Source organism: Euprymna scolopes, chromosome 15, assembly GCF_053919585.1.
Source record: "Euprymna scolopes isolate OS-2025 chromosome 15, ASM5391958v1, whole genome shotgun sequence".
NCBI lineage: Eukaryota > Metazoa > Mollusca > Cephalopoda > Sepiida > Sepiolidae > Euprymna > Euprymna scolopes.
The window spans coordinates 5,729,909-5,751,479 of NC_136496.1; the positions used below are offsets into that span (position 1 = coordinate 5,729,909).

Here is a 21,571-nt window from a genome sequence, read left to right on the forward strand (position 1 = left end):
AGCAGGCAGACGGCACAGAGTTCCACAGGCATGCAGTTCTAAGAAAGAAGCTTTGTTCATGGAATCCACGTTTTGATTTAGGCACAGATAAAGAGTGGGGGAAATTTTTCACAGTGGATTCAGCTAGACGGGTGTTTTTCGTGAAAGATTGGCGAGGGGGGACCAGAGATTGGAGTTCAGACGAGCACCTGCCATGGAAATAACGATAAAACAAGGATATGCTCGCAACGTCTCTTCTGTGGGAGAGAGGTTGCAGGGTAGAGAAAAGGGCATCCCCCACTAAGCCACAAAGTCTATTTTGTACTCTGTCAAGGCAGGATAGGCTGTTTTTAGCAGCTCCTGCCCAGATATGGCAACAGTATTCCATCCTTGGACGTACTTGGCTTAAATATCTTCTGTAATCTATTTGCCATATGAGTAGGAATCCCTTTTTTTTTTCTTTTTTTTTTTTTAAACCAAAAATCAATAGTAATGGTTTATGGTCTGTTTCCAAGACGAAAGATCTTCCATGAATGAATCTATGAAACTTTCTCACGGCATACACAATCGCCAAACCCTCTTTTTCCATCTGATTGTACTTTCTTTCAGCAGGTAATAAAACCCTCGAGGCGTGAGAAATTGGTTTAGTAGATCCATCTTCTATTCTGTGTAGAAGCACCACTCCTAAACCGTATTCGCTTGCATCTGCCGCTACAATTAAATCCTTTTTCGGATCGTAATGTGCTAACGCTAGATCCGACAACAAACATCTTTTAATTTTTTGGAACTCTTCCTCACATTCTTTTGTCCAGAGCCATTTTTTATTCTTCTTCAATAATTCTTTTAATGGTGCTCTTAGTTTGTGCATATTTGGGATATAAGAATTATAGTAGTTTGCTAAACTCAAGAATGACTGTAACTTCACTACATTGTCTGGTCTAGGCATGTCTCTAATTGCTTCTGTCCTATTTGGGTTAGGTCTTCTACTTTCCAATCAATTATTTGTCCCAAATATTCAATCTTGTCCATACCAAAATTACATTTTTTGAGAGCCACTTTAAATCCGTAGTTTTCTATTTTCTCGAATACCTTCCGAATATGGTTTTTATGTTCTTCAACATTTTTGCTTCTTATCAAAATGTCGTCTAAATAAGCCATTGCAAAATCCAAGCCTGCTAACATGGCATCCAGAATTTGTTGGAATAAATTTGGTGCTACTTTCAACCCAAATGGCAATCGTTTTAGGGAAAATAATCCTTTATGAGTATTCATTGTCAGGTATTTAGAACAATCTTCATAGACTTTGACCTGCAAATATGCTTCTGACAAGTCAATTTTTGTGGAAATTTTTCCTCCATTTAACTTATAAAATATTTCCTCAGGGTTTGGGAGTGGATAATTATGATCCTTTAAGGAATCATTCAGTACCGTCGAAAAGTCTCCACGTACCCTGATTTTTTCTTTTTCTCATAAACTGTGGGTGATGTCCATTCAGAGTAGTCCACTTTTTTTTATTACCCAATTTCTTCAAGTCTATTTAATTCTTTCTCAATTGTTTCTAATGCTGAATACGGAACCTTCCTTTTGGGTTTAAACACCGGTTTCGCTTCATCTTTCAGTTCAAATTTCACTTCCGTTTTAGTGCAGCAACCCAGACGTTCAGAAAATACATTTTTAAAATCATTCTTCAAATCCCCAACAAATCTTCCTGGCAATTTGAGACTTTCAGATCCTGTCACATTTACTCTTTTGCAAAATGAGTTTATTGGTTTCTCCCATAAATTGAAAAGTGTCATCAAATCTATACCAAATAGATTAGAATTTTTTCCGGGTATCACATACATTTTAGTTTTTACCGTATTTTCATTCAGGGTCACATTAGTATAAAATTCACCCTTAAATTTTAATCTATTTCCAGACATTCCTCTGGCAATTTTCTTTGTGTTTTGCAGCTTTGGGGAACCAATTTTCTTCCATGTTTCATCAATTAAGGATATGTCACTTCCAGTATCCAAAAGACACTTTACTTTCCGGCCATTAATTCTAACTTCAATATATTTCCTTTTTTTACCATACATGGACTCTTTTTTTAGAATCAATGGTCTTTATTTCAGGCTTACAATATTTCTCCTTTTTGCATACTGTTGACGTGTGTCCTTTACGCCCACACTTATAGTATATTTTGCTTTTGAAGTAGCACTCTTGTGAAGTGATTCTTTCCTCCATACGTCTTACAGTAATTTTTTACATAGTGGTCACCTTGCTTTACACTTTGTATTTTGTCAACATTTTTCTATGCGATACTAGTATTATCCTGTTTTAAATTTAACAGTTTCTGGCATTCCTCAGTAACTTTCTGTAAGGTTATTTCTATGTCTTGGTTCATAATAAATAATATCCTAGAACGAATCTCTTTATCCTTCGAGGATGTTAACCCTTGCACAAATATCAAGCATTTAAACATGTCCTCTTTTAGGTCTTTCCACTTAAATAACTCACATTGGGCAGTTACTCTCCCAGCATAGGCGATAAAAAGTCTTCATCATCTTGTTTCAAAATATTTAAACACCTATAACGAGTATAAAATAAGCTATTCTGCTCCCCGAAAATGTTTGATAAAATTTCTATAGTCTCTTTAAAAGAAATATCTTCAGGTTTCCTTGGGAGTATAAAATTGGTATACTTGGTATTTTCATGGGAACCCAGTTTTTGCGACAGTAAAATAATTTTTTCTTCATCCGATTAGGCTTGACATCGTTAGGAAAAAATATTTTTGTATCTATGATAATATGCTGGAAACGTTAAGCCATTAGTTGGTTCATATAAAAATTCTGTCAGCGAATTTGCAATTCCTTTCAGAGTGAACCGATGATCCTTTTTTTCTTCTTGTTTCATTAATATTGTTTTTAATACTTCATTTTGTTTTAACTGTTCTTTTTGTAAAAATTCCATCTGGCTTTGTTGGGCCGCCAGTGCTAACTGTATAGTTTTTGTAAACTCGGCTAATTGTTCCATGTTAAAGAAATTTTTTTTTTTTTTTAAACACAGTAATAAAACAAAAAGATGTGATAGAAATTTAACACTTGCATTTTTTATCAACAATATCAGTTCTAATATTCGGTTGGACGAAGAATGTTTATCAAATAACTTTTTCCACATTTAATAAAAATGTTACTTTTTTTACATAAAAAATAGCAGCAATAAACAAAGGTAGAAATTAATACGTTGACTGAGAGTGATCAGCATTTTTTATTAAAACTTATTGAAATGAGTGCATTTGCAGATTTCACAAATGCTATTCGAAGTCCAGAATTCAACCTAATTAAAAAACAAAAATACAGAAAAATCTTTATGATGTACGTACTCATTATGGAATGAAAGTGTAATATTTAAAAAATTCCGTAACTTGATCAAGTAGTTATATTTTTAGATAAGAAAATCAAATTTCATGAGGAAGCGAGACATTGTGTTTTGATCTGTCATGTTTAATAAAGTGAGACAACTCAATTTGAACTATCAAGATTTTAAAACCAGCCTTGTAATGTCCATGAATCGCTAAAACTCATACAACAATGATCAATTTACATATGTTGATCAATCTACATAATTTTTGGAATATGACATTTTCGTTCTGTGACAAGTATGTACATAAGCATTAAATAAATTCACTGAATAGTTTGTTTTTTTTAACCACAAAAAAAAAACATATTCTTTTGTAGACAAGGTTTTTGGAGGGGGTTACACACACAAAATTAACATTGACCCAACAGCAGCAATATACATACGTGCTTTCCTTTCTGACGTATTTTTTTTTCTTTTTATGAAACAAAAGAAATTTGAAGTAGACAACTTTCTTCTATTCCAGAAAATTGTTCTTTTTCTTATGCAATAAAAATAAATTTGAAATAAACAACTTTTTTTTTCGAGAAAAATTGTTCTTTTCAATGTCTCATGAAATGTCAATTTCTCTTTTCTTTTCTTTTTTTTTTTTTTCAGTTGTTGAATTTTTCCGTGCAGTTTTTTTTCCATTTGTTGTCCAATATCTTTTTGGCTTAGTTTCCTTTTTGTGAATTCGAATCCTGTCGCCGTTTGTTATATCCTTACTTTAAATGAGAATACAGCAAGAAACACAGGGTTATGGGTGAAAGACAAAGGGGTTTATTTACAAGGGAACATAAGAGTTACTCGACATATTTTCTTATTCTCTTCCTGTCTTTTTTCCTTCTGCCTCAGCCACGCGAGAGGGTCAATATATCCATAGTTCATTTCATCTATGAAGGGATGTTAGATTATTCCATTACATCACTTTTATAAGGATGCGGCTTTTAATTGGGTTTTTTTTTTTTTAAGAGATCTCTACTATTCTATAAAAGTCATTTTATGTGTGTGCCTGAACCTATCTTTTGCAAATTTCACACAAAGCTAATTTATATGTCTGGCAGTGTTCTTAGATATGTTTTGTACAGAAATCCATCCAATAAGTATTGAAAATCGAAAAAATTAAATCTTAAAAATAGTCTTTCTCATAGATAAAAAAGAATTTTTACAGAGGAATATATTACGTTACACCAGCAAAGGGAGATAATAAAATCTCAGCAAATTATTTCTTAAAAAAAAATAACAGATTTATTGGCATCTGGAGATATAGCTTAGTGGTACAGCATTCAACTACAGATCGAATGATCCCTGTTCAAGCTTGGGTATACTTCACCATTTTTATTTTTATTTAAATTTTTCTTTATTAATTAGTTCAGTTTACGATAAAAAAAAAAGAGGTAACATTTAAAATCGCTGCAAATCATTTTTTCATTTGCATATTTTAAAACTAAACATTAATCAGAAGTGAATTTTTCAGGGCATTCATCAAGCCCAAATGTCATCTGACGTAACATTGTAAACAGACGGAATTTGATTAACGACATTAGCATAATTATTTTTTTATTTTGTTATTTTTTTTTTTTTTTACAAATTTTTTTTTTTGTTATTTTTTTTACAAATTTTTTAAAATTTTTTTTTTACAATTTTTTTATTTTTATTTTTTTACAAATTTTTTATTTATTTTTTTTTTTTTACAAATTTTTTTTTTTGTTATTTTTTTTTTTTTGTTATTTTTTTTTTACAAATTAGTCCACCAGGCAAATTATTCCTTGTCATATATAATATTCACTAGAGGATTGATTCTATAATAATATGTATGCAATCTGCATAAATTAAAATATCATGTTTAAACATATTGTATGACTGGGCAATGCCAGGCGTTCAGCTAGTTGACTTTAAAATCAATGTGAGAGGAAAGAAACTTATTTAGAATCATGTTTTTTGACCGCTAAAAATATAAGTCTACTTGTGTATGTGTAATGTATTTGTGTATGTGTAATGTATTTGTGTATGTGTAATGTATTTGTGTATGTGTAATGTATTTGTGTATGTGTAATGTATTTGTGTATGTGTAATGTATTTGTGTATGTGTAATGTATTTGTGTATGTGTAATGTATTTGTGTATGTGTAATGTATTTGTGTATGTGTAATGTATTTGTGTATGTATTAATGTATTTGTGTATGTATTAATGTTTACTGCGTTTATCGTGTTTATGGATCGAGCCGTCCAGAAATTTTGTGCCGAATTTGACATTGAATTAATTTGTTTTATTTTTTTAAGGACCAAAAATTGTGATTCGTTGGTATGTGAATATTGTCAGCGTCATTTAGGCTTGTGGAATTTTGTACGTGTGGCTGCCTCTCCGAATGTGAATGGACATTTTGTACCAAAAACCCCAGAACCTGCAAACACAAGAAAGAGAAAGAAAGTTTCCAGTCCCCCTGAAAAACGGATAAAACTTGTAAGTCAAAATTTTGATTCTTTTTTTTTTGTTATTTTTATTTTAATTATAAAATTTTGCTATTTGCAGCAGGGATTTCACCTATCTATAACTTAAAAGAAATTGTTTTTTATTTTTTTTTTATTTTATAATGGGGGGGGGTAGTCTGATTTCTGACAGCATAACCATTTTATTTTTCTTTGATAATTTAACTGTATGCAATTTTATTGTCTAAAGTTTAACTTATTTTAATTTTAATCAAGTGTGCTTATCCACAATTTCCCATATTAAAAACACAAGTGATGGAAAGAAAATATTGTATTCCAAAAATCATGTAAATTGATCAATTAGTTTTATTTTTATAAAGAAAATCATTTTTAAGCAAATTTGTGTTTTTCCAATGTCCTCGTGTTAAGAACGGTTTTGTAAAATCTATGAAATTTGAATTATTTACAGTTCTCTCCCTTCTTTCCAGCCTGTTTTCAAAATGGTGTCACGATATTCCAGCTGCTTGTTTAGCTAAAAATTTAATTTTCTTATATAAAAATAAAACTACTTGATCAATTTGCGTGACTTTTGGTATACGATATTTTCTTTCTATCACAAGTATATTTGCCCTGTCAGTGGGGCATTAGAATATACTGACTGCCCCTCTGCAGAGGGTAAAAAAATCCCTCAATGGGGTCACCTGTTGACCTAAGGACGGGATCCTGGTGGTTGAGCAGATCATGTTCAATGTCCTATTAGGACATGAGATGCAACACGCCACTTTGGCCCTTACTTGGGCTAAGACGGGAGGTTGGGTAAACCCAATCCAATACATCAGTTGGTCATGACTAGCACTAAATCAGACAACACAAGAAAACTTGCTCACACTGGGTCAATCAACTTGCTGAAGGGTGGATAAAGCATAACTAGAAAACTAACATCTTTTCTAGAAATGAGGCTATTAGAAAAGACTAAGGAAACACGGGTGCTTGAGTCCAACAGCAAGATGAGTATACCTCTCCTGTATCTTTGTTGCGTTGGGACGAATGGGTTCCCCCACTCCCACCCCAACATTTCCCACACAAACTTCCAAGGTGGATTCGGAGCAGGAGAAATGAAAAATCTAAATATATAAATGTCAAATAAAAAGCCTAAAAAAAAGAAACCATTGTGAAGTTTCAGATGAATCTAGTTCAGATTCAGAAACAGAATCCCAAAACCGAAATCTAAATCAAAATCTTATTTTATAATTATAGAAGCAACCGAAGGAAGACCAATAACAAAAGTGTCTTCCTTCAAAATAGAGAAAATATTTTAAAACATCAAACCTAGAATGGTCAAGAAACTAAATAACTGCATACTACTAGTGGAAGTAGAAAGCCAAAAACATAGAAATCTTCAAATGGAGACTTTTTAACAACCAAAAAGTAAAAATCTACTCCAACAAAATGCTGAATACCAGTAAAGGAGTGATCACGAATTCAGAATTATCCCTGTTCTCCTTGGAAGAAATCAAAACTATCTTGAGAAACCAAAATGTTATCAATGTAAAAAGAATCCAAATTAAAAGAAACTATCGATACAAACTCCTACATCCTAACTTTTAACACCTATCAAATTCCAAGTAACATCAAAATAGGTTATGAAAAAAATAAACACCGAACCATACATACCAAACCCCCCTCCGATGCTGCAACTGTCAAAGGTACGGACACCATCGAGACCGCTGCACACGTTCTCCAGTATGTATGAGGTGTGATGAAAACGAGACCCATACAGATTGCCAAAAAGAGCCAAAATGTACTAACTGCGAAAAAGGCCATAGTGCAAACTCAAAAGAATGTGACAAATGGAAGAAAAAGAAATTATGGAAATAAAATATACCAAAAATATAACCTTCCAAGAAGCTTGTAACCTAGCTGATACTCTGAAATAATAATAAAAAAAACATACAGCATACCACTGGATTAAATAATCAAACACAAAAGCAAATCCATCAAAGCTGAAAACATGAAATTACGCAATAAAATAAGGGAACTAGTAGAAGAATTTAAAAAGAATTATAAAACAAATCAACATTGAAAATAAAGATTACAAAACTGAACAAAACTCCCAAACCAAAACTCAACTCAAAAGACCTATAAAACCTCACATCCATAGAAACAACCCCTCTTGCTAAAAAAAAAAAAAAAAAAACAGATGTCAAAGAGCACCCATGAAGGAAAAGGAAACAAACCACCAACAAAGAAATTAAAACCAAAATAAACAGAGCATGCTCAACTTCCAGACCAAGAGACTCAATCCAAAACAGATTTGAGTAAATGGACAGACACTAACGATTAACAAAAGTTAAAAAAATAAATACATAAAATCATAACCCAAAAAGTCATCCAATGGAACTGCCGGGGCCTAAAATCTAACATAAATAACCTATTACTTATAAAAAACCATCAACCAGCCATCATTTGTCTCCAAGAAACCTTTTTAAAGCTGAAGATAAAATAAATATAAAAAACTACAAACAATACAATCACATCCACAATACCAAGCAGAGAGCCTCTGGAGGAGTATCTATACTTATTAGAAATAGTATTCCACAAAGCAAAATAGATCTAAAAACTAATATTCGAGCCATTGCTGCAGCAACCACACTACACAACTATAAATATCTGCACTATCTACATCCCACCCCAGGATCCAATAAACGAAACAGAGCTGAACAAAATAATAAATCTGTTACCAAAATCCTTCTTACTATTAGGTGATTTCAATAGTCACAACGATTTATGGGGATCTTCGTACTTGGATAAAAAAGGAAAAAAAAATCTTGAAAAAATTATTAACGACAATGACTTGTGCATATTAAACAATAGGTACAGAGTATCATAAAAAACCTAGACCCCCACAAAAGCAAGTGGACCCGATTTCATCCTGGTGGTGCTATTAAAAAAATGCTCCGCTGAGGTTGCTCCAGTTCTCTCCAAACTTTTCAACACATGCCTTAACGAATCTTGCTTTCCTGACTGCTGGAAAATGGCTTCTGTGGTACCAGTTTTCAAGAATTCTGATAAAAGAACTGACCCATTAAATTATTGCCCCATTACTCTTCTCCCGCTTTTCGCCAAAATATTAGAGTCCTTAATTAATCAAGCTCTAGTCCAACACCTCACAGCTGCTAAACTCCTGACCGACAAACAATATGGTTTTAGGCAAGCTCGTTCAACGGCAGATGTCCTAACTGTAATCTCTGAACATATATACAGTTCGCTGGACAAAACGGGAGGGTAGAGTGATAGCCCTTGATATATCTAAGGCTTTTGATAGGGTATGGCACGATGGTCTCCTAAGGAAAATTAGATCATGGTATCACTGGAAAAATACATAATGTAATTAAATCCTTCCTAAGCAAGAGAAAAATCCAAGTTATCCTCGACGGTCTTACATCTAAACAATATGATATAAATGCGGAAGTACCTCAAGGGTCTATCCTAGGACCCTTATTATTCTTGATATTCATAAATGACCTCCCTATGGGTATATTTGCTGATGACACCACTCTCTATAACAGGTATGAGGGGAAAACAAATGAACATATATCTAAGGAAATGGCAGAAACACTAGAGGATGACCTCCAATCTATAGTTGAATGGGGACAAAAATGGATGGTCACATTTAATGCTGCCAAGACTAAGCTTGTTTCCTTCAATAATTACAAGAAACCTTCTCTACCACCAATAGCAATGACCAAGAACACATTATCCGAAAGTACTTTCTTTAAACTCATCGGCCTAACATTTACTGGGAACATGAACTGGAATAGATACATTGAGAGCATTGCCAAGGCTGCTGCAAGAAAGGTGGGCTCTCTTTACCGTGCTAGAAAACTACTTATGCTTGAAAGTATCCTGTACCTGTATAAGGCCACCATTCGCCCATGTATGGAGTTGTTGTCACATTTGGGCTGGTACATCTGTTGCTTGTCTCTCACTCCTGGACAGGGTTCAAAAGAGAGTCGCCAACCTGATAGGTCCTGAACTGTCATCTAGGCTTCAGCCTCTGTCCCATCCACGAAATGTTGCATCCCTCTGCCTGTTTTACAAGTACTTTCATGGTGAATGCTTTGACGAACTACAAACATTTGTACCCCCTCAACGTGAATACCCCGACAAACCTGACAAGCAGTTAAGTCACACCCCTTCACAGTAGAGATCCCTAGGTGTAAGAAAGCCTTCTACTCCAATAGTTTTTTTCCCCAGAACTGCTAGACTTTGGAACTCCCTTCCGGGATTCTGCTTTCCCAACTGTACTGACATGCAGAAGTTCAAGTGTAATGTGAACAAACATCTTTCTACTCATCTCCCTTCATAATGCCCCTGCAACTTATGTCCCAGATAGTAACCCCCTACTTCAAAGTGGCATTGTGCTTTGGTTTGGGTGAATAGTGAATAATAATAATAAAAAAAAAACACACATACCTTCATCCCGCTTCAGCACTAGATTTATCATTGTGTGACTTCCACTATCTTCATGGACTATGACTGGAAGGTTCTAGAAGATTCATGGGGTAGCGACCATTTCCCAGTTTTAACAAATCTGAAAGAAACAAAAAATACCTAATAAACACATATTTATTTTACACATATTTGTTCTAGATTTCTTTCTTTTTAAAAATGTAAGAATTGATTTTTAAAAATCCGATTTAAAAATAATTATGAAAATAACTCCACAAAAAATTTTATGTGTAACAGTTTTATCTTTAATATTGAAGTAAGTGATTTGTTGGCTTGAAGAAAAAGATGTTTTTAAATTAATTGAACAGACGATATTGAAAAGCAAAAACAAAAAAAAACTAATCTTCTCTCATTAGCATAACACAATCTTCATAAAAAAACAGACATTAAAATTTCTAATCTTTTTATTTTGTTTTATTTTTTTTAACTCATGTTCACCCCCACACAAGACATACTTGGACATAAAAAGGGCTACCATTTGGGACATGCCTAAGAAAGGTTAATAAGGTGTTGGTTTACATTACATTTAAACTCTTGCGCATCCGTACAGTCAGGGAAGCTGGTAACAGGAAGGGAATTCCAAAGTCTAGCTGTTCAAGAGAAGAAACTATTAGAGTAGAAAGCGTTCTGGCATTTAAGGACCTCGACAGTGAAGGGGTGAGATTTTGCTGCTAAGCGGGTTTTTCAGGGATATGTACGTCGAGGGGGCACAAATGCAGCAAGTTCATCAGAGTACATTCCATTAAAATATTTTTAAAACAGGCACAGAGATGCAACATTACGGCAATAGGACAGGGGTTGGAGTTTAGTTGACAAAGGGGGACGTATTAGATTGAAAACTCTTTTTTGGACGCTATCCAAGAGGGAGAGGTTAGTGGTAGATACAATGTCCTCAATGTATTTGTTCGAGTTCATATTGCTTGCAAATGTTAGGCCGAGGAGTTTGAAGGAAAAATTATCAGGTTAGGTGTTATTTTTCATGGATTTCGGTGGCTGGAGAGTCGTCTTGTAATTACTAAAAGGGAGCAGCTTAGTCTTACTAGCATTAAATGTTAATTACCCTTTGTTTAATTTTTCTTCAACACCTTTTTTGTTTTTTTCCTTTTGTCTGAAGAGTGTCAAGGAGATGCTGGATCCGGTTAATGAGCATCGTAACTGGTGTCCTTGGATCAACGTGGAAGCTTGTCGAGTCGCAGCTGAATTAGATATGGAAATTAACCTCCTCAATGAAGCGTACAGTAGTCAGGATGCTGCAGTTGTCGCTGACAGCAGCTGCAATGGAGAGAGCATCACTTCACCGCATTCAAAGAAATTGGTTGCAGTATGGGAAGAATCGTGCAATATTTTATCAACGCACTTCAACATTTTCGATCCAAACGAACCAAAAAAGGTTTGTAAAAAATATTTTAAAAACAATTTCGTCGTATTTCTTTGTTATAAGAATGAAATTCGAAAATCCAAATACAGAATGCTCCAAAAGTCTTGGGCACATTTTGACATTGAATATCTCGAAAACTATTAAGGATATAAAAACGCATCTGGTATGTTCAGAAAGCTTGTAATCTCAAGTTTTTCATGGAATGTTCAAAGATGAGCACCATTGGTCACACGATACACATCAAGTTTAATTCTTGCCAAATGCGACCCAGCATTGCGTTGTCAATGGGTGCAGCAGCTTCTGTTATTCGGGCTTTCAGTTCATCCACGTCTCTTGGAATGGGAGATACAGAGACCATACCTTTCACCCCCCCCCCCAAAGATCGCAGGGTGTGAGATCTTTTTTAAAAAATGCACATTGAACAAGTGTCCATGATTCAGTTTTTGCAAATTCAAGCTCACAAAAACCTTTTTTTGGTTGAGTGAACGCCATTACTGAATTTGAACAGAAATGAAAAACTCAATAGCAAAATTACAAAAAACTTAATGCATTTAACTTTAAAATGACACCATTTTCATCTTACTATTATTTATAGTTAAGCAGATATGAGTACTTGAAATGTGATGTAGACTTTTGGAACACTCTGTATTGAATTTCAAGTAATACCAATGGTATTCACTAGTTGCGAAAATACAAGACAAGCTGCGCTAGTGAGGCTATGTACAGGACGCTCGGTATCACTGTGATGCCAATGTGCAGACTATCGCACACATCCTAACAGACTGTTTCCTAAGCGAGGCATGCTCCAATGTGAACCTGAGGGATGTTTTGGTCACTGTCCGACGATGGACGTCGAGATGGAGTAAAATGATGATCTATTTGTCCTGCCGCAGTAATGAATATATCCAAAAATTATGAAAAACGATAGTGTAGAAAATTAATTGTTAATAAAAACAGTTTGAAAGACAATTATGGAAATTGAGTTTTGCTAAATTGGCCAAAGATTTCCGTTTTTATTAAATAATTACCTCCCTTTGTTCTGATTTAAATCTCTCCAGTTTATTTTTCTTTAGCAAAACTCAATTTTTGCTAATCGTCTTCGAAAACTATTTTCGTTAATAATTAATTTTCTACTTTATCGATTTTCATAATTTTTGGATATGTTCATTACTGTAACGTGACAATTAAATAGATACCATTGGCATCTGGCATCAATTGAAATGAATGGCTCTAGTCTTCAGGAGGCCTCAAGTTTTGACAAGCTTCTGGGCTTGACCATTACTCCTTATCTTAAATGGAACACGTACATCAAATCTGTTGCCAAGGCCGCTGGAAAAATGGTTGGATCTTTCTATCGATCCGGTAGATATCTCACTGCTGATGCAATTCTCTATCTATATAAGAGCCAGGTACGTCCAAGGATGGAATACTGTTGCCACATCTGGGCAGGAACTGCTAGAAAGGACTTATCCTGCCTTGATAGAGTTCAAAATAGACTTCGTAGCCTCGTAGGAGATGTCCTTTTCTCTTCCTTGCAACCTCTATCTCACAGAAGAAATGTTGATGTTGCGAGTTTGTCTTTGATGTATCGTTATTTTCATGGAAAGTGTTCGACTGAGCTTCAGTATATGGTCCCCCCTCACCTAACTTTCACAAGAAACACTCGTCTAGCTGAAAACACTATCAATAATTCCCCCCACTCTTTATCTGTGCCTAAACCTAAACGTAGATTCCATGAACAAAGCTTCTTTCTTAGAACTGCACGCCTGTGGAATTGTCTTCCGTTTTCCTGCTTTCCGGCTGACTACAATATGGTTGTGTTCAAGTCTAACGTAAATAAGTTCTTGATGAGCCATTCCATATAAGTTATCAAATTTACTGAATTTTCATTACTAATGATTACTATGTTGTCCAATTTCTACTGTACACTCTTTAACCCTTATCCTTGAGTGGCCTCTTGGCCTTGATAATGTGGTGATGCCCGTGTAAAAAAAAAAAAAAATTGAAATTCAATATTTTAAAATTCGCTATTACAATGAAGAAATGCCAAAAAATTTTCTAAAAATAATTTTCTTGAAATATGTTCACCTTGTTAAAAAACATACTATTCATAAAATTTTATTGCTTTATGTGTAACGGTATTTTTCCCAGCACAATTTTGATCTCCGGGAAATGACTACACAAATGCAAAAAATGAGATTTATTCTAGATGTGCGCTGTTTGTGTTTCTGCAAATTGCAAATCTATTTTTAACAACTCTGAAAACATTCAAAAGTACTTCCGGTTAAATTACTTAGCTTGGTCTAAACAACTGGTAATGTGAAAGATGTGTGGGGGAGAAGACATACCTGACTACAACTTGAATGTCTTCAAGTCCAACATAAACAAATTCCTGTTGAACCACCCCCTTAAGTAAGACACTTTATCAGATCTCCATTACTAGTGATTACTACGATATTATCCCATTGATTACTGTACGCGCAATAACCCTTATGTCTGAGTGGCCTCTGGGCCTTGATAAGTGGTGACTTCCTTGTAAAAAAAAAAAAAAAAAAAAAAAAAATTAAAAAGTAAAATTTTGTTTCTTTTTCTGTTTTAGTTTAAACATGTACAAATCAATAAAAATTCAAAACTAAAATGCTATCCTCAGCAATTCATATAAATTAATACCATAGTACCTTTAACGTACGTGCATTGTGTCACAGTTTCCAGATTATAAATTATTTGATCGGGAGATCCTATTGAAACGGAGGATAGAAAGTGATATAACATACTGCGAACATTCAATTAGTAAATAGCTACGTTAATTTAATGTTCGTAGCATATTATCACCTTCTATCCTCCTTTTTAATAAATATGATCTCCTGATCACTGAAAACACAATGTGAAAAAAAAATTGAATAAAAAAAAAAAATATGTTGCATTTGGGTGGTATCTGAAACTAAAATATACCTTCTTGGTCTTCTAACTGGCATCTAAGGGTAGTATCTGTTCTGTCTAAAGATGATATGAAATTGTAGGATTTCTATTTGTGTTGAGTGTTCATACAATTGAACCATGTCACAGATTCCTATAAGGATATTAGAGATAAACCATAATAACAAGATATATTCTGGCACTACATTAATCAGATTACTTGGCTAAATATTTCTACAGTTTTAACAAAAGGGCTACAATAATATCGTGGGGTGGGGATGGGAAGGGGTTTTCATTCACGTTAGCTTACTTGGCCTTTTGGTCAAGATCAAAGTGTAGTATCTGTTCTTCAGATGCGGCACTTCCATTTCTCGTTCTCTTTCAGTGGAGGAGAAATCCTTCACGACTGAGACGATTTTTATTTTTGTACCTTTTCTCCACGTTAAAAAACGACCCTGGTGTCTAACTCTGTCCCGTGGGGAGGCATTGTAAATAGGTACAATAATATCGGGGGTGGGGGGGGGTCTTCATTCATGCTGAACGTCCAGCAGCGATATATTACAGATGAAAGATGTTGCTAGTTTATATAAATGTTTTTATTTATTTTTTTTTTTTTAATTTTTTTTTTTTCTTATTTTTTTTTTATTTATTTAAAAAATTTTTTTTTATTTTAGACATCACCTTTTGATCGACTGCGTCACGTTCGAAGTTTATTAAATTTGTGGTCATCACCAGAACCTCCACCATCAAAGTCATTGTTTGAAGTAAAAGCACTCGGAAATGATAAAGATGCCAGCAGCTCATCCAACAAATCATCAACGTCACTGACAACCGAAGACCTTCTTGCGAAAGCAATGTCAACCATCAGTAGGAAGGTAACCCGTTCGCCACTTTCTGCTGCGACCACGCCACCAACCCCATCAACTCCTCAAATGACAAGGACAGCCAAGATCCTCACGCCAATCCTCATGCAAAAGTCGACCCCTTCACCTCCTGCTTCAGCGTCAACCGCAAACAAGACTCCATCAAAAACTGTGTCGCCTTCTGGGAAAGCTGGCAGTCCTCGAGCAGCTGCAGCCAGCACCACCACTCCCACACAAGGAAGAGCAGCAACTCGGTCAACCTCACATCAGCAAACAAGTCCGATGGCCACACGTAGCAACAGCACACAAGGTAGCAACTCGCCTGGTAGCACACCGACCCTACCCGAACATAAAGGTGTTGTCACACGGACAAACGCCCAGAGAGCTTGCCAACAAAAGTGGCGATCGACCAAATAAGAATCGCTAAAATGCATTTTATTTTTTTAATATTCATTTTTTATTTCATGGGGAAGAGGTGCAGGGAGGTGGCTTTATTTTTACGAGAGTTTTTTTTTTTTTTCTTCACAGTATTAATGCTCTTAAGATTGTTACAAATGATCTTAACGAGAGCAGATAAAGAGCGCATGCATCCACCAACATGCAACAAAACGCCGCCTAATTTGATATTCAACTTTTGTAAATAATTTCTATAAAATTTTTCAAGAAATCTATTTCATACATGTTTACCCTTTCACACAACCCTTTATCTGTCGGATCCATCTGAATCCTGGTAGCCAAAGTCAAACAATAAATTTGTTTGGCCTTTCTACAACAGTCGTATTGGATTCTTCGACTACTAGTCTTCTCTTTAGTGTCATTTGCATAACATTCCGGTTGATGTAACCTTCGACCTTCTTCAAGGGTATCTTGTCGAACCCTGGAATTTGCATAGAATTTCGAATGACACCCTTTATTTAATTTATAAGGTTAGCTTGCGCTCTTGTTCCGTCAGCCATGACGAGATAGAAGTCCTTAATTTGCAATTTTATTTTTTTTGTATCACTTGCATGAGGATGACACTAAAAATACAATTGCGAATTACTCAAGACTTTTACTTGGTCATGGCCGACAGAAGGAGAGCATGCTATCTCTATGCATTAAATAAGCAGTTTCTTTCAGAGTTCTATACAGATCTCAAATTCGACAGGATACACCGGTTACATTGACTGAAATGTTGTGCAAATAACACTCAATATGAGAACAGTAGTCTGAAAAATTCAACTTATCAATCCTCATCTCAAAATTTCAGAAATGTATTACCACAGTAGGTTACGACGATTCCACTTCCTTCCACCTCCTGTTTGGATTTTACGTTTTCCTACGGATAATGAACCAAATTATGCAACAAAAAACAAAACATACTTTATCATGTTGAAGAATGCATTTAAAAATTTTTCAATCTGGATGTCTGAGAACTTAATCGAAACTTTCTTATTGAAAGATGTTTTATTTCTGGTGTAATTTTGGTGCCGGTCTGACAGTTTTGGTGTGGAGAAAGTGGACCTCTTTTTGCATAGGTCAAACAAATTGGTACGGAAATAATATGAACTAATTGTAATTCTTTACTATCAACCCCCACCACTCTACACACACACACACACACACACTACTTCACCTTCCACCAATCATTTTTTCACACACACTCTTCCACCATCCATTATCATTTTTAGTGCAAGGCCCTAAACCCCCACCCCCCACCCCTCCCTTAAAAAAAGAAAAATAAAGAAAAAATGCTGTACACCAAATATTATGTACATTGGTCAAGTACTTTTGGTATTATTTTTCTTTACGACCTGTTTCACATTCGTATAGAAAAATACTTTTTTGTAGATTTCGGTGTTTTTTAAAAGAATATGATAACCGTTTCCATTGTATTAACCCCTGAACCCTGGAATTATTTTCCACCATTTAACAGCCTTCGTTTATGCTATGCGCGAGTGCATAAATGAAGGCTGTTAAATGGGCATTCACATACCAAACTGCCTTCTCACATAGTGTAGTAATCTTAGGCGGACAATTTAAAATTAGATAAAAAAAGAAGAAAAAGAAAAACACTTGGGAAGGGGGGGGATAATGTTGCAAAGACTTTTTTTTTTTTTTTCCAGAACAGAATTTTCAAAAAAAAATTGGGGGGGGGGGGGATACTGTCGGAATGGTTTAACATTTCACAAGCATTCTGTGTTTATATTTAGGTGTGGGTTTGGGTCAAACTCACAGAAAAATGGTAACAAAAATGCAGTAGTACTGTTTAGCATTTCACAAAAATTCTGTGTCCTTCGCCCCCCCCCCCCCTAATGTAAACACAGAATTCTTGTGAAATGTTAAACTATTCCGACATTATTTCCCTGCCAAAAAAAAGTGCTACAATGTATTTATTTACTTTTTTTGGGGGGGTTTTGTCGGCCACAGAAAATAAAAAAAATTGAAAATTCTATGTTCTGAAAAAAAAACAAAAAACAAATGTCTTTCTGACATATTCTGCCTCACCCCCCTCCCAAGTCCATTCATCCATAGTCTTGAGCTGGCATAAGCCATCCACAACTTTGTAGATGCTTTTGTAGCAAGGAGTTCTTTTTTCGGGGTGAGGGTGCTGGCCGCATGCTCAACCTTTCCAAAAGGTACATACAGCGCCTGACCTTCCCAAATGGTCACCTATCTGGTACTAGCCAGGCTCAACGTTGCTTAACCGGTGTGTCAACGTGATTGTGCCATACCTCCCCCCAAGTACTTTTCTTTTTCATCTAATTTTAACTTGTCCGCCAAAGATTACTACACTATGTGAGAAAGCAGTTTCGTACGCAAATGTGCACGCGAATGCACATTTAATAGCCTTCATTTATGCTTCTACCATATGTGAGCATAAATGAAGGCTGTTAAATGGTAGAAAATAGTCCCAGGGTTTAGGGATTAATACCTTGCAAATGATAAATTTGCGACGGGAACAGTTATCATATTCTTTTAAAGCACATCGGAATCTACAAAAAAAATATATTTTTCTATAAGAAAGTAAAATTTTACCCTAGTTTTATTTTTAAAAAATAAGAGAATCAAATCTTATGGTTAAGCAATGATCTCTCAATACCAAGTAATTCAAACTTGTGAGATTTTAGAAATCCTTTCTTAATATGGGGTGGAGCTGGGGCATTGGAAAAACACAAATTCATCACTGGTTAACTCTCCATTAAACACTTTTCAGAAATAAAGTTGCAAATCACCGTAATGCCTATGAATTCCCATTAATTGCTTAAAAATGATTTTCTTTATTTAAAATAAAATTAGTTGATTAATTTACATGATTTTTGGTGTATGATATTTTCTTTCCATTAAGGAGTCATACATCATAAAGATATTTCTTTATTTTTGATTTTTTTCCTAGTGGTGGTGCTTGTGTCAGGTTTATGGATTAGTTTTTTTTTTGTTTTTTTTTTTGTAAATCCTGCAATTTTTTGGTGTGATGCTCCCTGTAGTCATAAGCATTTAAAATGTTTGTACATCTCGACAACAAACACATTTTTTTTTTATCTTCCTTTATTATCCCATCATATAATTACGAACGTCTTATCTTGCTAAAAGTATGACAATAACAGTAGACAGCCTGGGTTGAGAGAGGTGTTGTTTAAAAAAAAAAAAAAAAAAAGTTGGGGTGGGGGGATCAAAATAACAGTAGACAGCCCGGGTTGAGAAAGGTGTTGTTTAAAAAAAAAAAAGAAAGTGTATGGGGCGGGATCAAAATAACATTAGACAGCCTGGGTCGAGAGAGGTGTTGTTTAAAAAAAAAAAAGTGGCAGTAGGCCAGTAGGCTCTACCCATAACACGAAGGAGAAAAAAAAACCTTAACATCTTAGCTGGTGTCTCCATCGCGCAACCGGAAGTTGAGAGCGTTGAAATCAAGCGTAGTCAATCCAAAAGAAATGATGACTTGTGAAAATGTTGACGGAAAAAAAGCGACCCCCCATCCTCCTTGTAAAAAACTGCCCAATTGAGCGTGAAGGAATGAATGTTTTTGGCCAAATTTTCAATATTTGTCATCCGAAGGATTGAGCTTGAAAATGATACGGATCTCGTGAGGATCCGTCATGTGTGTTGAAAGTTTTTGCGAGACATACAAACACACACACACACACATTTTGCCCTTCATATATGTATAGATAATAGATATCTAATAATTTTTTTTAGTTTACAAATTGTACCCATCTAATTAGATGAATGATAGACGTGCAGTATTAAATCTTTGCTTGAACAAATTGACACACCTAAGTCCCATTGCAGTTTTCTGACTGAGAACCCTGAAGGGAACAAATTAACCAGAGAAGCAACACTCGCTTAAACTGCCTCAGTGGCTCTCACCAGAACTGACTGGTTGATCTCCAATGTTCAGCTTCCACTCTCCCTTCTCCTCTTCCAGGGGGATTGACTATAACAGCCTCTCTTTCTATTCTCATAGGATCTTTTTGCCCATGGCTGGTTCTAACCCTTTTATAGAGGTCACTGTTCATTTGCCCCAGAGTTAGTTGTTCCAGACATCTACTTAAGACTGTCTCCGTTCCTGGAGCTTAGCTGCAAATAACCCTGGATATTGTTTTTCTCACAAAGACAATCCCAACGAAACTTTTCTCATTCAGTGAGATATTTATTTTCCAAACAAAGAGAATATCTTTTTGAGGGGTCTTGCTGGTCAGATATTATTGACTTATGCCTGCCAATCGGTAATTTTTTTTTTGTTCAGTTTTTTTTTACTGGTTAAAAACCAAATCAAATTTGTTTCGCCAGTCGAAATCCCTTATATATTAAGTTCAAGTTTATGAATACGGCATAATCAGGTTGACACACTGGTTCCCATCAGATCACCAAAGTTAAGCAATGATGAGCCTGGTTATTATTAAAATGGGGACCAATTTGGGAATTCCAGGAGGATGTCGACACCTCCCTTCAAGAGTTGCAAAAACCTTACACAGTCATCTCACCTAATAGGTATATACATGTGGCTGGGGACCGCTTGTGAACTTCAGGCTCCCATGGAACTTCCTCCTCTGGAGGAAGTCGGTTAAACCCGAATAGGGTTAGTGCCGTTTCACACACACACGTTTATAAACCAAAACTTGAAAGATGACTTTGGTACAGACCGTTTCTCAGACAGTCAATATATATATATATATATATATATATATATATATATATATATATGTGTGTGTGTGTAATAACCTTGTCTGTCTGAGGAATGGTCTCTACCAAACTATTGTCAACCCTCTCCCCTATATATCAAATTCAAGTCTATAGACCAAAAATTGACAGAAGTTTAGCATAGGGCATTCCTCAGACAATTTTTGATCTAACAGACTTGAACTTGATATATAAGGGATTTCGATATTGTTTTAGTCTGCAAATAGTAACCATCTACTGACAGACTTGCAGGACTAATTTTTGCTTCAACATCTGCTGAAGACACCATCTAATACTCTCTCCATTCCAGAGGTTTACTTGCAAATAACACTGGATATTGTTTTTCACTCAAAGGCAGCAGAATTTTTTGCCATTCACTAAGGTACTTATTTTCCAAACAAAGAGAATATATTTTTGAGTGTCAGAGATTTTCAGCATTGCATCTCACCCTCTTTTCCTCTGGCCAAACGTCTATTGCTGCAACATCTGCTATTTGCATGCACTCACAAAATATGTGCTGTACAGCACGCGTGTACACCAGTCTCTGTCGTCGTTGACTTTTTGGCCAAGATCAAAGTGTAGTATCTGTTCTTCAGATGCTGTACTTCCATTTCTTGTTCTCTTTCGGTGGAGGAGCAGTCCTTCACGACTGAGACAATTTTTTTATTTTTGTACCTTTTCTCCACGTTAAAAAATGACCCTGGTGTCTAACTCTGTCCCGTGGGGAGGCATAGTAAATAGGTACAAAGAAAGCGGTTATCGTCAGCTAATGTACTTCCTAACTTCTGGCGTGTCTGCTACCGGAAGCGGTGACAAGGCAAATCAGTTCCCTCACTTTTATTGTTCTTCAGTATTTCTATTGTGGAGCGATTTACTGAAATAAAATATAAGAAAAGGACTTTATTGAAAATTATAAAAAGATAAAAATAACACAATTAGTCTTTATTTGCACTTTT

At 35.2% G+C, this 21,571-nt stretch overlaps 1 protein-coding gene across 1 annotated transcript in view; it reads left to right on the top strand.

Moving 5' to 3' along the window:
* The window catches only part of LOC145293709 (zinc finger C3HC-type protein 1-like), a 48,731-nt gene extending 30,854 nt beyond the window's left edge, over window positions 1-17,877 (top strand). Inside the window, exons 7-9 of the mRNA XM_080140139.1 lie at window positions 5,640-5,820; window positions 11,413-11,688; window positions 15,267-17,877. Coding sequence (XP_079996265.1) covers window positions 5,640-5,820; window positions 11,413-11,688; window positions 15,267-15,872 — 1,063 coding nt within the window. The 3' untranslated portion in view covers window positions 15,873-17,877. The remainder of the gene's footprint in view (window positions 1-5,639; window positions 5,821-11,412; window positions 11,689-15,266) is intronic.
* Window positions 17,878-21,571: the final 3,694 nt, after the last annotated feature.